At 42.3% G+C, this 17,652-nt stretch overlaps 1 protein-coding gene across 1 annotated transcript in view; it reads left to right on the plus strand.

The window, feature by feature from the left end:
* The window catches only part of LOC139543173 (plasma membrane calcium-transporting ATPase 3-like), a 153,717-nt gene that overhangs the window by 89,677 nt on the left and 46,388 nt on the right, over positions 1-17,652 (plus strand). Inside the window, exons 14-15 of the mRNA XM_071349429.1 lie at positions 914-1,048; positions 10,471-10,577. Of these exons, the coding sequence (XP_071205530.1) occupies positions 914-1,048; positions 10,471-10,577 (242 nt within the window). The remainder of the gene's footprint in view (positions 1-913; positions 1,049-10,470; positions 10,578-17,652) is intronic.

Below are 17,652 nucleotides of genomic sequence, written 5' to 3' on the forward strand. Positions count from 1 at the left end.
GACAAGAGACAGACACCAACACTGAGACTGAGAGACGGAGATATAGACAAGAGACTGACACCAACACTGAGACTGAGAGACGGAGAAATAGACAAGAGACTGACACCAACACTGAGACTGAGAGACGGAGATATAGACAAGAGACTGACACCAACACTGAGACTGAGAGACGGAGACAGAGAAAAAGACAAGAGACTGACACAAACACTGAGACTGAGAGACGGAGAAATAGACAAGAGACTGACACAAACACTGAGACTGAGAGACGGAGAAATAGACAAGAGACTGAGATTGAGAGACGGAGATATAGACAAGAGACTGACACCAACACTGAGACTGAGAGACGGAGACAGAGAAAAAGACAAGAGACTGACACAAACACTGAGACTGAGAGACGGAGACATAGACAAGAGACTGACACAAACACTGAGACTGAGAGACGGAGATATAGACAAGAGACTGACACAAACACTGAGAATGAGAGACGGAGATATAGACAAGAGACTGACACAAACACTGAGCTTGAGAGACGGAGACATAGACAAGAGACTGACACAAACACTGAGACTGAGAGACGGTGACAGAGAAAAAGACAAGAGACTGACACCAACACTGAGACTGAGACTGAGAGACGGAGATATAGACAAGAGACTGACACCAACACTGAGACTGAGAGACGGAGATATAGACAAGAGACTGACACCAACACTGGAACTGACAGACTGACAGACGGACAGTATTTGACTGACACCAACACTGAAACTGACAGACGGAGATATAGACAAGAGACACACAAACACTGGAACTGACAGACTGACAGACGGACAGTATTTGACTGACACCAACACTGAAACTGACAGACGGACAGTATTTGTTGGTCAATACTAATACTACATGTTTACCACCCCCCCAGCCTGCAGACCAGGAGGGGGGTCTAGCTAAGCAGGTGGGGAACAAGACAGAGTGTGGCCTGCTGGGCTTCGTTCTGGACCTACAGCAAGACTACAGCGCTGTCCGAGACCGGGTCCCTGAGGAACAGCTATTCAAGGTTAGTTTAAATACACCGAACGTTATTATCATCTAACAACTGTTTAACGGTTATTTTATCAGGGAGTCATACTGAGACCAAGGTCTCTTTTACGGATGAGCTCTGATTTACATAAATGACAGCAAATACACACATCAATATGTATCCAAAATGCAAGCAGAAAGAAAACAGGGTCATAAAAAACACATTCATCAGTAATAAGGTCCTCTAATCAGCTTTCTGAATGGACCTAGAGGCACCAGAACATCACGTTCATCAGTAATAAGGTCCTCTAATCAGCTTTCTGAATGGACCTAGAGGCACCAGAACATCACGTTCATCAGTAATAAGGTCCTCTAATCAGCTTTCTGAATGGACCTAGAGGCACCAGAACATCACGTTCATCAGTAATAAGGTCCTCTAATCAGCTTTCTGAATGGACCTAGAGGCACCAGAACATCACGTTCATCAGTAATAAGGTCCTCTAATCAGCTTTCTGAATGGACCTAGAGGCACCAGAACATCACGTTCATCAGAAATAAGGTCCTCTAATCAGCTTTCTGAATGGACCTAGAGGCACCAGAACATCACGTTCATCAGTAATAAGGTCCTCTAATCAGCTTTCTGAATGGACCTAGAGGCACCAGAACATCACGTTCATCAGTAATAAGGTCCTCTAATCAGCTTTCTGAATGGACCTAGAGGCACCAGAACATCACGTTCATCAGTAATAAGGTCCTCTAATCAGCTTTCTGAATGGACCTAGAGGCACCAGAACATCACGTTCATCAGTAATAAGGTCCTCTAATCAGCTTTCTGAATGGACCTAGAGGCACCAGAACATCACGTTCATCAGAAATAAGGTCCTCTTACAGTAGTCTAGATGGAGTGTTACAGTAGTCTAGATGGAGTATTACAGTAGTCTAGATGGAGTGTTACAGTAGTCTACATGGAGTGTTACAGTAGTCTAGATGGAGTGTTACAGTAGTCTAGATGGAGTGTTACAGTAGTCTAGATGGAGTGTTACAGTAGTCTAGATGGAGTGTTACAGTAGTTTAGATGGAGTGTTACAGTAGTCTAGATGGAGTGTTACAGTAGTCTAGATGGAGTGTTACAGTAGTCTAGATGGAGTGTTACAGTAGTCTAGATGGAGTGTTACAGTAGTCTAGATGGAGTGTTACAGTAGTCTAGATGGAGTGTTACAGTAGTCTAGATGGAGTGTTACAGTAGTCTAGATGGAGTGTTACAGTAGTCTAGATTGAGTGTTACAGTAGTCTAGATGGAGTGTTACAGTAGTCTAGATGGAGTGTTACAGTAGTCTAGATGGAGTGTTACAGTAGTCTACATGGAGTGTTACAGTAGTCTAGATGGAGTGTTACAGTAGTCTACATTGAGTGTTACAGTAGTCTAGATGGAGTGTTACAGTAGTCTAGATGGAGTGTTACAGTAGTCTAGATGGAGTGTTACAGTAGTCTAGATGGAGTGTTACAGTAGTCTAGATGGAGTGTTACAGTAGTCTAGATGGAGTGTTACAGTAGTCTAGATGGAGTGTTACAGTAGTCTAGATGGAGTATTACAGTAGTCTAGATGGAGTGTTACAGTAGTCTAGATGGAGTGTTACAGTAGTCTAGATGGAGTGTTACAGTAGTCTAGATGGAGTGTTACAGTAGTCTAGATGGAGTGTTCCAGTAGTCTAGATGGAGTGTTACAGTAGTCTAGATGGAGTGTTACAGTAGTCTAGATGGAGTGTTACAATAGTCTAGATGGAGTGTTACAGTAGTCTACATGGAGTGTTACAGTAGTCTAGATGGAGTGTTACAGTAGTCTACATGGAGTGTTACAGTAGTCTAGATGGAGTGTTACAGTAGTCTAGATGGAGTGTTACAGTAGTCTAGATGGAGTGTTACAGTAGTCTAGATGGAGTATTACAGTAGTCTAGATGGAGTATTACAGTAGTCTAGATGGAGTGTTACAGTAGTCTAGATGGAGTATTACAGTAGTCTAGATGGAGTGTTACAGTAGTCTAGATGGAGTGTTACAGTAGTCTAGATGGAGTGTTACAGTAGTCTAGATGGAGTGTTACAGTAGTCTAGATGGAGTGTTACAGTAGTCTAGATGGAGTGTTACAGTAGTCTAGATGGAGTGTTACAGTAGTCTAGATGGAGTGTTCCAGTAGTCTAGATGGAGTATTACAGTAGTCTAGATGGAGTGTTACAGTAGTCTAGATGGAGTGTTACAGTAGTCTAGATGGAGTGTTACAGTAGTCTAGATGGAGTGTTACAGTAGTCTAGATGGAGTGTTACAGTGGTCTACATGGAGTGTTACAGTAGTTTAGATGGAGTGTTACAGTAGTCTACATGGAGTGTTACAGTAGTTTAGATGGAGTGTTACAGTAGTCTAGATGGAGTGTTACAGTAGTCTACATGGAGTGTTACAGTAGTCTAGATGGAGTGTTACAGTAGTCTAGATGGAGTATTACAGTAGTCTAGATGGAGTGTTACAGTAGTTTAGATGGAGTATTACAGTAGTCTAGATGGAGTGTTACAGTAGTCTAGATGGAGTGTTACAGTAGTCTAGATGGAGTATTACAGTAGTCTAGATGGAGTGTTACAGTAGTCTAGATGGAGTGTTACAGTAGTCTAGATGGAGTGTTACAGTAGTCTAGATGGAGTATTACAGTAGTCTAGATGGAGTGTTACAGTAGTCTAGATGGAGTGTTACAGTAGTCTAGATGGAGTATTACAGTAGTCTAGATGGAGTGTTACAGTAGTCTAGATGGAGTGTTACAGTAGTCTAGATGGAGTATTACAGTAGTCTAGATGGAGTGTTACAGTAGTCTAGATGGAGTGTTACAGTAGTCTAGATGGAGTATTACAGTAGTCTAGATGGAGTGTTACAGTAGTCTAGATGGAGTGTTACAGTAGTCTAGATGGAGTGTTACAGTAGTCTAGATGGAGTGTTACAGTAGTCTAGATGGAGTGTTACATTAGTCTAGATGGAGTGTTACAGTAGTCTAGATGGAGTGTTACAGTAGTCTAGATGGAGTGTTACAGTAGTCTAGATGGAGTGTTACAGTAGTCTAGATGGAGTGTTACAGTAGTCTACATGGAGTGTTACAGTAGTCTACATGGAGTGTTACAGTAGTCTAGATGGAGTGTTACAGTAGTCTACATGGAGTGTTACAGTAGTCTAGATGGAGTGTTACAGTAGTCTACATGGAGTGTTACAGTAGTCTAGATGGAGTGTTACAGTAGTCTACATGGAGTGTTACAGTAGTCTAGATGGAGTGTTACAGTAGTCTAGATGGAGTGTTACAGTAGTCTAGATGGAGTGTTACAGTAGTCTAGATGGAGTGTTACAGTAGTCTAGATGGAGTGTTACAGTAGTCTAGATGGAGTGTTACAGTAGTCTAGATGGAGTGTTACAGTAGTCTAGATGGAGTATTACAGTAGTCTAGATGGAGTGTTACAGTAGTCTAGATGGAGTGTTACAGTAGTCTAGATGGAGTATTACAGTAGTCTAGATGGAGTGTTACAGTAGTCTAGATGGAGTGTTACAGTAGTCTAGATGGAGTGTTACAGTAGTCTAGATGGAGTATTACAGTAGTCTAGATGGAGTGTTACAGTAGTCTAGATGGAGTGTTACAGTAGTCTAGATGGAGTGTTACAGTAGTCTAGATGGAGTGTTACAGTAGTCTAGATGGAGTGTTACAGTAGTCTAGATGGAGTATTACAGTAGTCTAGATGGAGTGTTACAGTAGTCTAGATGGAGTATTACAGTAGTCTAGATGGAGTGTTACAGTAGTCTACATGGAGTGTTACAGTAGTCTAGATGGAGTGTTACAGTAGTCTAGATGGAGTGTTACAGTAGTCTACATGGAGTGTTACAGTAGTCTAGATGGAGTGTTACAGTAGTCTAGATGGAGTGTTACAGTAGTCTAGATGGAGTGTTACAGTAGTCTACATGGAGTGTTACAGTAGTCTAGATGGAGTGTTACAGTAGTCTACATGGAGTGTTACAGTAGTCTAGATGGAGTGTTACAGTAGTCTAGATGGAGTGTTACAGTAGTCTAGATGGAGTGTTACAGTAGTCTAGATGGAGTGTTACAGTAGTCTAGATGGAGTGTTACAGTAGTCTAGATGGAGTGTTACAGTAGTCTACATGGAGTGTTACAGTAGTCTACATGGAGTGTTACAGTAGTCTAGATGGAGTGTTACAGTAGTCTAGATGGAGTATTACAGTAGTCTAGATGGAGTGTTACAGTAGTCTAGATGGAGTGTTACAGTAGTCTAGATGGAGTGTTACAGTAGTCTAGATGGAGTGTTACAGTAGTCTAGATGGAGTGTTACAGTAGTCTAGATGGAGTGTTACAGTAGTCTACATGGAGTGTTACAGTAGTCTAGATGGAGTGTTACAGTAGTCGACATGGAGTGTTACAGTAGTCTAGATGGAGTGTTACAGTAGTCGACATGGAGTGTTACAGTAGTCTAGATGGAGTATTACAGTAGTCTAGATGGAGTGTTACAGTAGTCTAGATGGAGTGTTACAGTAGTCTAGATGGAGTGTTACAGTAGTCTACATGGAGTGTTACAGTAGTCTAGATGGAGTATTACAGTAGTCTAGATGGAGTGTTACAGTAGTCTAGATGGAGTGTTACAGTAGTCTAGATGGAGTGTTACAGTAGTCTACATGGAGTGTTACAGTAGTCTAGATGGAGTGTTACAGTAGTCTACATGGAGTGTTACAGTAGTCTAGATGGAGTATTACAGTAGTCTAGATGGAGTGTTACAGTAGTCTAGATGGAGTGTTACAGTAGTCTAGATGGAGTATTACAGTAGTCTAGATGGAGTGTTACAGTAGTCTAGATGGAGTGTTACAGTAGTCTACATGGAGTGTTACAGTAGTCTAGATGGAGTGTTACAGTAGTCTAGATGGAGTGTTACAGTAGTCTACATGGAGTGTTACAGTAGTCTAGATGGAGTGTTACAGTAGTCTAGATGGAGTGTTACAGTAGTCTAGATGGAGTGTTACAGTAGTCTAGATGGAGTGTTACAGTAGTCTAGATGGAGTGTTACAGTAGTCTAGATGGAGTGTTACAGTAGTCTAGATGGAGTGTTACAGTAGTCTAGATGGAGTGTTACAGTAGTCTACATGGAGTGTTACAGTAGTCTAGATGGAGTGTTACAGTAGTCTACATGGAGTGTTACAGTAGTCTAGATGGAGTGTTACAGTAGTCTACATGGAGTGTTACAGTAGTCTAGATGGAGTGTTACAGTAGTCTACATGGAGTGTTACAGTAGTCTAGATGGAGTGTTACAGTAGTCTAGATGGAGTATTACAGTAGTCTAGATGGAGTGTTACAGTAGTCTAGATGGAGTGTTACAGTAGTCTAGATGGAGTGTTACAGTAGTCTAGATGGAGTGTTACAGTAGTCTAGATGGAGTGTTACAGTAGTCTAGATGGAGTGTTACAGTAGTCTAGATGGAGTGTTACAGTAGTCTAGATGGAGTATTACAGTAGTCTAGATGGAGTGTTACAGTAGTCTAGATGGAGTGTTACAGTAGTCTAGATGGAGTATTACAGTAGTCTAGATGGAGTGTTACAGTAGTCTAGATGGAGTGTTACAGTAGTCTAGATGGAGTGTTACAGTAGTCTAGATGGAGTATTACAGTAGTCTAGATGGAGTGTTACAGTAGTCTAGATGGAGTGTTACAGTAGTCTAGATGGAGTGTTACAGTAGTCTAGATGGAGTGTTACAGTAGTCTAGATGGAGTGTTACAGTAGTCTAGATGGAGTGTTACAGTAGTTTAGATGGAGTATTACAGTAGTCTAGATGGAGTGTTACAGTAGTCTAGATGGAGTATTACAGTAGTCTAGATGGAGTGTTACAGTAGTCTACATGGAGTGTTACAGTAGTCTAGATGGAGTGTTACAGTAGTCTAGATGGAGTGTTACAGTAGTCTACATGGAGTGTTACAGTAGTCTAGATGGAGTGTTACAGTAGTCTAGATGGAGTGTTACAGTAGTCTAGATGGAGTGTTACAGTAGTCTACATGGAGTGTTACAGTAGTCTAGATGGAGTGTTACAGTAGTCTAGATGGAGTGTTACAGTAGTCTAGATGGAGTGTTACAGTAGTCTAGATGGAGTGTTACAGTAGTCTAGATGGAGTGTTACAGTAGTCTAGATGGAGTGTTACAGTAGTCTAGATGGAGTGTTACAGTAGTCTACATGGAGTGTTACAGTAGTCTACATGGAGTGTTACAGTAGTCTACATGGAGTGTTACAGTAGTCTAGATGGAGTGTTACAGTAGTCTACATGGAGTGTTACAGTAGTCTAGATGGAGTGTTACAGTAGTCTAGATGGAGTGTTACAGTAGTCTAGATGGAGTGTTACAGTAGTCTAGATGGAGTGTTACAGTAGTCTAGATGGAGTGTTACAGTAGTCTAGATGGAGTGTTACAGTAGTCTAGATGGAGTGTTACAGTAGTCTAGATGGAGTGTTACAGTAGTCTAGATGGAGTGTTACAGTAGTCTACATGGAGTGTTACAGTAGTCTAGATGGAGTGTTACAGTAGTCTAGATGGAGTGTTACAGTAGTCTACATGGAGTGTTACAGTAGTCTAGATGGAGTGTTACAGTAGTCTAGATGGAGTGTTACAGTAGTCTAGATGGAGTGTTACAATAGTCAAGATGGAGTATTACAGTAGTCTAGATGGAGTGTTACAGTAGTCTAGATGGAGTGTTACAGTAGTCTAGATGGAGTGTTACAGTAGTCTACATGGAGTGTTACAGTAGTCTAGATGGAGTATTACAGTAGTCTAGATGGAGTGTTACAGTAGTCTAGATGGAGTGTTACAGAAGTCTAGATGGAGTGTTACAGTAGTCTACATGGAGTGTTACAGTAGTCTAGATGGAGTGTTACAGTAGTCTACATGGAGTGTTACAGTAGTCTAGATGGAGTATTACAGTAGTCTAGATGGAGTGTTACAGTAGTCTACATGGAGTGTTACAGTAGTCTAGATGGAGTGTTACAGTAGTCTAGATGGAGTGTTACAGTAGTCTAGATGGAGTGTTACAGTAGTCTAGATGGAGTGTTACAGTAGTCTAGATGGAGTGTTACAGTAGTCTACATGGAGTGTTACAGTAGTCTAGATGGAGTATTACAGTAGTCTAGATGGAGTGTTACAGTAGTCTAGATGGAGTGTTACAGTAGTCTAGATGGAGTGTTACAGTAGTCTAGATGGAGTGTTACAGTAGTCTAGATGGAGTATTACAGTAGTCTAGATGGAGTGTTACAGTAGTCTAGATGGAGTGTTACAGTAGTCTAGATGGAGTGTTACAGTAGTCTAGATGGAGTGTTACAGTAGTCTAGATGGAGTGTTACAGTAGTCTACATGGAGTGTTACAGTAGTCTAGATGGAGTGTTACAGTAGTCTAGATGGAGTGTTACAGTAGTCTAGATGGAGTGTTACAGTAGTCTAGATGGAGTGTTACAGTAGTCTAGATGGAGTGTTACAGTAGTCTAGATGGAGTGTTACAGTAGTCTAGATGGAGTGTTACAGTAGTCTAGATGGAGTGTTACAGTAGTCTAGATGGAGTGTTACAGTAGTCTAGATGGAGTGTTACAGTAGTCTAGATGGAGTGTTACAGTAGTCTAGATGGAGTGTTACAGTAGTCTAGATGGAGTGTTACAGTAGTCTAGATGGAGTGTTACAGTAGTCTAGATGGAGTGTTACAGTAGTCTAGATGGAGTGTTACAGTAGTCTAGCTGGAGTGTTACAGTAGTCTAGATGGAGTGTTACAGTAGTCTAGATGGAGTGTTACAATAGTCTAGATGGAGTGTTACAGTAGTCTAGATGGAGTGTTACAGTAGTCTAGATGGAGTGTTACAGTAGTCTAGATGGAGTGTTACAGTAGTCTAGATGGAGTGTTACAGTAGTCTAGATGGAGTGTTACAGTAGTCTAGATGGAGTGTTACAGTAGTCTAGATGGAGTGTTACAGTAGTCTAGATGGAGTGTTACAGTAGTCTACATGGAGTGTTACAGTAGTCTAGATGGAGTGTTACAGTAGTCTAGATGGAGTGTTACAGTAGTCTACATGGAGTGTTACAGTAGTCTAGATGGAGTCTTACAGTAGTCTAGATGGAGTGTTACAGTAGTCTAGATGGAGTGTTACAGTAGTCTAGATGGAGTGTTACAGTAGTCTAGATGGAGTGTTACAGTAGTTTAGATGGAGTGTTACAGTAGTCTAGATGGAGTGTTACAGTAGTCTAGATGGAGTGTTACAGTAGTTTAGATGGAGTGTTACAGTAGTCTAGATGGAGTGTTACAGTAGTCTAGATGGAGTGTTACAGTAGTCTAGATGGAGTGTTACAGTAGTCTAGATGGAGTGTTACAGTAGTCTAGATGGAGTGTTACAGTAGTCTAGATGGAGTGTTACAGTAGTCTAGATGGAGTGTTACAGTAGTCTAGATGGAGTGTTACAGTAGTCTAGATGGAGTGTTACAGTAGTCTACATGGAGTGTTACAGTAGTCTAGATGGAGTGTTACAGTAGTCTACATGGAGTGTTACAGTAGTCTAGATGGAGTGTTACAGTAGTCTACATGGAGTGTTACAGTAGTGTAGATGGAGTGTTACAGTAGTCTACATGGAGTGTTACAGTAGTCTAGATGGAGTGTTACAGTAGTCTACATGGAGTGTTACAGTAGTCTAGATGGAGTGTTACAGTAGTCTACATGGAGTGTTACAGTAGTCTACATGGAGTGTTACAGTAGTCTAGATGGAGTGTTACAGTAGTCTACATGGAGTGTTACAGTAGTCTACATGGAGTGTTACAGTAGTCTAGATGGAGTGTTACAGTAGTCTAGATGGAGTATTACAGTAGTCTAGATGGAGTGTTACAGTAGTCTACATGGAGTGTTACAGTAGTCTAGATGGAGTGTTACAGTAGTCTAGATGGAGTGTTACAGTAGTCTACATGGAGTGTTACAGTAGTCTACATGGAGTGTTACAGTAGTCTAGATGGAGTGTTACAGTAGTCTAGATGGAGTGTTACAGTAGTCTAGATGGAGTGTTACAGTAGTCTACATGGAGTGTTACAGTAGTCTAGATGGAGTGTTACAGTAGTCTAGATGGAGTGTTACAGTAGTCTACATGGAGTGTTACAGTAGTCTAGATGGAGTGTTACAGTAGTCTAGATGGAGTGTTACAGTAGTCTAGATGGAGTGTTACAGTAGTCTAGATGGAGTGTTACAGTAGTCTACTGTAGATGTTACTATAGAATATGTAAAGTGCGTTACACACTGTCTCAGTAAACTCTCTCTCTCTCTCTCCCTTCCTCTCTCCCTTCCTCTCTCTCTCTCTCTCCCTTCCTCTCTCCCTTCCTCTCTCTCTCTCTCTCTCTCTCCCTTCCTCTCTCCCTTCCTCTCTCCCTTCCTCTAGGTGTATACCTTTAACTCGGTGCGTAAGTCCATGTCCACGGTGGTGCAGCAACGAGACGGATCCTTCAGACTCTACAGTAAAGGAGCTTCTGAGATACTACTGAAGAAGTGAGGAGGAGGAGGAGGAGGAAGAGGGGTGGGGAGAGGAGGAAGAGGGGGGAGGAGAGGAGGAAGAGGGGGGAGGAGAGGGAGGGATGTAGAAACAAAACCAATTAAATCTACACTGTACTTCTCAACAATATCACTAATTCTACTGATATCTCTCTCTCTCTCTCTCAATTAAATTACATTCAATTCAAGGGGCTTTATTGGTATAGAAAACATATGTCTACATTGCCAAAGCATGTGAACTAGATATTAAACACAAGTGAAATAATACATAAACATTAACAGTAAACATTAAACTCACAAAAGTTCTAAAAGAATAAAGACATTTCAAATGTCATATTATGTCTATATACAGTGTTGTAACGATGTACAAATGGTTAAAGTACAAAAGGGAAAATAAATCAACATAAATATGGGTTGTATTTACAATGGTGTTTGTTCTTCACTGGTTGCCCTTTTCTTGTGGCAACAGGTCACAAATCTTGCTGCTGTGATGGCACACTGTGGTATTTCACCCAGTAGATATGGGAGTTTATCAAAATTGGATTTGTTTTCAAATTATTTTTCTATCTGTGTAATCTGAGGGAAATATATGTCTCTAATATGGTCATACTTTTGGCAAGAGGTTAGGAAGTGCAGCTCAGTTTCTACCTCATTTTGTGGGCAGTGTGCACATAGCCTGTTTTTCTCTTGCGAACCAGGTCTGCCTACGGCAGCCTTTCTTAATAGCAGGGCTATGCTTACTGATGCTGTACATAGTCAAGGCTTTCATTAAGTTTGGGTCAGTCACAGTTGTCAGTAATTCTGCCAACATGTACTCTCTGTTTAGGGTCAAATAGCATTCTAGTTGCTCAGCTTTTTAAAAATTATTTCCAATGTGTCAAGTAATGATCTTTTTGTTTTCTCATGATTTGGTTGGGTCTAATTGTGTTGCTGTCCTGGGGCTCTGTGGGGTGTGTTTGTGTTTGTGAACAGAGCCCCAGGACCAGCTTGCTTAGGGGACTCTTATCCAGGTTCATCGCTCTGTAGGTGATGGCTTTGTTATGGAAGGTTTGGGAATCACTTCCTTTTAGGTGTTTGTAGAATTTAACAGCTCTTTTCTGGATTTTGATAAATAGCTGGTTTCGGCCTAATTCTGCTCTGCATACATTATTTGGAGTTTTACGTTGTACACTGAGGATATTTTTGCAGAATTCTGCATGCAGAGTCTCAATTTGGTGTTTGTCCCATTTTGTGAGTTCTTGTTTGGTGAGCGGACCCCAGACCTCACAACCATTAAGGGCAATGGGTTCTATAACTGATAAAAAATATTTTTTTGCCAGATCCTAATTGGTATGTCGAATTTTATGTTCCTTTTGATGGCATAGAAGGCCCTTCTTGCTTTGTCTCTCAGCTCGTTCACAGCTTTGTGGACGTTTCCTGTGGCGCTGATGTTTAGGCCGAGGTATGTATAGTTTTTTGTGTGCTCTAGGGCAACGGTGTCTAGATGGAATTTGTATTTGTGGTCCTGGCAACTGGACCTTTTTTGGAACACCATTATTTTGGTCTTACTGAGATTTACTGTCAGGGCCCAGGTCTGACAAAATCTGTGCAGAAGATCTAGGTGCTGCTGTAGGCCCTCCTTGGTTGGCTACAGAAGCACCAGATCATCAGCAAACAGTAGACATTTGACTTCAGATTCTAGTAGGGTGAGGCCGGGTGCTGCAGACTGTTCTAATGCCCGCGCCAATTCGTTGATATATATGTTGAAGAGGGTGGGGCTTAAGCTGCATCCCTGTCTCACCTCACGGCCCTGTGGAAAGACATGTGTTTTTGGCCATTTTAACCGCACACTTGTTTGTGTACATGGATTTTATAATTTCGTATGTTTTTCCCCAACATAACTTCCAATAATTTGTCTAACAGACCCTCATGCCAAATTGAGTTGAAAGCTTTTTAAAATCAACAAAGCAAGAGAAGACTTTGCCTTTGTTTTGGTTTGTTTGTTTGTCAATTAGGGTGTGCTGGGTGAATACGTGGTCTGTCATACGGTAATTTGGTAAAAAGCCAATTTGACATTTGCTCAGTACATTGTTTTCGCTGAGGAAATGTACGAGTCTGTTAATGATAATGCAGAGGATTTTCCCAAGGTTGCTGTTGACACATATCCCACAGTAGTTATTGGGGTCAAATATGTCTCCACTTTTGTCGATTGGGATGATCAGTACTTGGCTCCAAATATTGGGGAAGATGCCAGAGCTAAGGACGATGTTAAAGAGTTTTAGTATAGCCAATTGGAATTTGTTGTCTGTATATTTGATAATTTCATTGAGGATACCATCAACACCACAGGCCTTTTTGGGTTGGAGGGTTTGTATTTTTTCCCGTGGTTCATTCAATGTAATTGGAGAATCCAGTGGGTTCTGGTAGTCTTTAATAGTTGATTCTAAGACTTGTATTTGATCATGTACATGTTTTTGCTATTTGTTCTTTGTTATGGGCCAAAAAGATTGGAGAAGTGGTTTACCCATACATCTCCGTTTTGGATAGATCATTCTTTGTGTTGTTGTTTGTTTAGTGTTTCCAATTTTCCCAAAAGTGGTTGGAGTCTATGGATTCTTCAATTACATTGAGCTGATTTCTGACGTGCTGCTCCTTCTTCTTCCAAAGTGTATTTCAGTATTGTTTTAGTGATCCGCCATAGTGAAGGAGTAGGCTCAGGTTTTCTGGGTCTCTATGTTGAATGGATAGGTTTCTCAATTTCTTTCTTAGATTTTTTGCATTCTCCATCAAACCATTTGTCATTGTTGTTAATTTTCTAAGGTTGTCTGCTTGAAATGTTTAGATTTGATAGGGAAGCTGAGTGGTCAAATATACTGTTTAGGTTTTCTTCTGCCAAGTTCACACCTTCATTATTACAGTGAAACATTTTGTCCAGGAAGTTGTCTAGAAGGGATTGAATTTGTTGTTGCCTAATTGTTTTTTGGTTGGTTTCCACACTACTTTCCTTCCATCTGTAGCATTTCTTAATGTTACTCAGTTCCTTTGGCTTTGATGCCTCATGATTGAGTATTGCTCTGTTCAAGTAGACTGTGATTTTGCTGTGATCTGATAGGGGTGTCAGTGGACTGACTGAACGCTCTGAGAGACTCTGGGTTGAGGTCAGTGATAAAGTAGTCTACAGTACTGCTGCGACGAGATGAGCTATAGGTGTAACTACCATAGGACTCTGGGTTGAGGTCAGTGATAAAGTAGTCTACAGTACTACTGCATGAGATGAGCTATATGTGTACCTACCATAGGAGTCCCCTCAAAGCCTACCATAGACTATGTACATATCCAGCATCCGACAAAGCTGCAGGAGTTGTGACCTGTTTTTGTTGTTTTTGTCATAGTTGTGTCTAGGGGGGCATATGGGGGAGGGAATGCTGTCACCTCAGGTAGGTGTTTGTCCCCCTGTGTGCTGAGGGTGTCAGGTTCTGGTCCAGTTCTGGCATTTAGGTTGCCACAGACTAATACATGTCCCTGGGCCTGGAAATGGTTGATCTCCCCCTCCAGGATGAAGAAGCTGTCATTGTTAAAGTATGGGGATTCTACTGGGGGGGATATAGGTAGCACACATGAGGACATTTTTCTCTGTTGAGATCATTTCCTTATTAATTTCCAGCCAGACGTGAAATGTTCCTGTTTTGACTAATTTAATAGAGTGGGTTAGGTCTGCTCTATATCAAATTAGCATACGCTCTATATCAAATCAGCATACCACAGAATATCACGGTCTTGGAAATGAGCGGACCAAGGCGCAGCGTGATTGGAGTTCCACATCTTTATTTTTAGTGAAACTTAAAACAAACCAAGAAACAAACAACGACCGTGCAGTTCTGAGGTGCAACATGCACTCACTCAAAAACAATATCCCACAAAGCAGGTGAGAACAGGTAACCCTTCAGTATGATCCCCAATTAGAGACAACGATAATCAGCTGCCTCTAATTGGGAACCATACTCAATCCCAAAACATAGAAACAAAATGACTAGAACACTCCCCTAGTCACGCTCTGACCTAAACAGCATGGAGAACCAAAGGCTCTCCATGGTCACGGCCTGACAGTACCCCCTTAGCCTCTTCCCTGTTTCACATAGTTTGGTACTACCAGCTCTCTGTAACCTAGAGGGCAACCTTTATACCATGTTTCTTGTAGGATGATAATGTCAGTAAACCAACAGAGATGGTCGTCTCACTTCGAGTTCTTCTTCTTCTTATATATATTTAGTTTTTTATGCATTATTCTCACGTTGTTATCCCAGGAAAATCTTAAGTCTTATTACATACCGCCTGGAAGAACTTCTTAGAGCAACGTCAACTTACCAACATTACGACCAGGTACACGACTTTCCCGAAGTGGATCCTCTGTTTGGACCACTAGCCAGGACAATGGAACTAATTCCAGTAGTCAACCCAAAACAATGGTGCCGCGGAAAGGGCAGACGAAGCGGCCTCCTGGTCAGGCTCCGTAGATGTGCACATCGCCCACATTGCTCACGAGTATACTACTAGCCAATGTCCAGTCCCTTGACAACAAGGTAGACGAAATTCGAGCAAGGGTTGCCTTCCAGAGAGACATCAGAGATTGTAGCATTCTCTGTTTCATGGAAATATGGCTCTCTCGGGATATGTTGTCAGCATCGGTTCAGCCTCCGAGCTTCTCCATACATCGCGCCGACAGAGATAAACACCTCTCTGGGAAGAGGAAGGGCGGGGGTGTATGCTTCATGATTAACGACTCATGGTGTAATCATAACAACATACAGGAACTCAAGTCCTTCTGCTCACCCGACCTAGAATTCCTTACAATCAAATTCCGGCCATTTTACCTACCAAGAGAATTCTTGTCAGTTGCTGTCGCAGCTGTTTACATTCCCCCTCAAACAGACACCATGACGGCCATCAAGGAACTTCACTGGACTATATCCAAACTGGAAACCATATATCCTGAGGCCGCGTTTATTGTAGCTGGAGATTTTAACAAAGCAAATTTGAGAACAAGGCTACCTAAATTCTACCAGCATATTGATTGCGCTACGCTCATGGACAATACCCTCGACCAGTGCTACTGTAACTTCCGCAATGCATACAAAGCCCTCCCCTGCCCTTCTTTCGGCAAATCCGACCACGACATCATCTTGCTCCTACCGTCTTATAGGCAGAAACTCAAACAGGATGTACCAGTGACAAGAACCATTCAACGCTGGTCCGACCAATCAGAAGCCACGCTTTAAGATTGTTTTGATCACGCGGACTGGGATATGTTCCGGTCAGCCTCAGAGAACAACATATACCTATATGCTGACTCGGTGAGTGAGTTTATTAAGAAGTGCATTGGAGATGTTGTACCCACTGTGACTATGAAAACCTACCCTAACCAGAAACCGTGGATGGATAACGGCATTCACGCAAAACTGAAAGCGCGAACCACCGCATTTAACCAAGGAAAGAGGTCTGGGAATATGACTGAATATAAACAGTGTAGCTATTCCCTCTGCAAGGCAATCTAAAAAAGCGAAATGCTAGTACAGGGACAAGGTGGAGTCGCAATTCAACGGCTTAGACACATGCAGGGTCTACAGGAAATCACGGACTACAAAAAGAAAACCAGCCACATCACGGAGATCAACGTCACGCTTCCAGACAAACTAAACACCTTCTTTCCCCGCTTTGAGAATAATACAATGCCACCGTCACGGCCCGCTAACAAGGACTGGTCCCCCTCCCCCCTTCTCCGTGGCTGACGTGAGTAAAACATTTAAACATGTTAACCCTCGCAAGGCTGCTGGCCCAGACGGCATCCCTAGCCGCGTCCTCGGAGTATGCTGTCATCATTCTGTCATCATGAAGTGCTTTGAGAGACTAGTCAAGGATCATATCACCTCCACCTTACCTGCCATCCTAGACCCACTTCAGTTTGCTTACCGCCCCAACAGGTCCACAGACGACGCAATTGCCATCACACTGCACACTGCCCTAACCCATCTGGACAAGAGGAATACCTATGTCAGAATGCTGTTCATTGACTACAGCTCAGCATTCAACACCATAGTACCCTCCAAACTCGTCATCAAGCTGGAGGCCCTGTGTCTCAACCCCACACTGTGCACCTGGGTCCTGGACTTTCTGACGGGCCGCCCCCAGGTGGTGAAGGTAGGAAACAACATCTCCACTTCACTGATCCTCAACACTGGGGCCCCACAAGGGTGCATGCTCAGCCCCCTCCTGTTCTCCCTGTTCGCCCACAACTGCGTGGCCATGCACGCCTCCAACTCAATCATCAAGTTTGCAGACGACACAACAGTAGTGAGCTTGATTACCAACAACGACGAGACAGCCTACAGAGAGGAGAGAGGGCCCTGGGAGTGTGGTGTCAGGAAAATAACTGCACCGCCCTCAACCGCGAGGGTAGTGAGGTCTGCACAACGCTTCACCGGGGGCAAACTACCTGCCCTCCAGGACACCTACAGCACCCGATGTCACAGGAAGGCCAAAAAGATCATCAAGGACAACAACCACCCGAGCCACTGCCTGTTCACCCCGCTACCATCCAGAAGGTGAGGTCAGTACTGGTGCATCAAAACTGGGACCAAGAGACTGAAAAACAGCTTCTATCTCAAGGCCTCAAGGCCATCAGCCATCACTAACTCCGAGAGGCTGCTGCCTACATACAGACTACATTGAGACCTAATCTCTGGCCACTTTAATAAATGGATCACTAGTCACTTTATACAATGCCACTCAAAATAATGCCACTTTAATAATGTTTACCTATCTTACATTAATCATATCACATGTATATACTGTATTTTATACCATCTACTGCACCTTGCCTATACCGCTCGGCCATCGCTCATCCATATACTTACATGTACATATTCTCATTCACCCCTTTAGATTTGTGTGTATTAGGTAGTTGTGGGGAATTGTTAGATTACTTGTTAGATTTTACTGCATTGTCGGAACTAGAAGCACAAGCATTTCACTACACTCGCATTAACGCCTGCTAACCATGTGTATGTGACAAATAAAATGTGACTTGCTTTCCAAT

Source organism: Salvelinus alpinus, chromosome 17, assembly GCF_045679555.1.
Source record: "Salvelinus alpinus chromosome 17, SLU_Salpinus.1, whole genome shotgun sequence".
In the NCBI taxonomy this organism is placed as follows: Eukaryota; Metazoa; Chordata; class Actinopteri; order Salmoniformes; family Salmonidae; genus Salvelinus; species Salvelinus alpinus.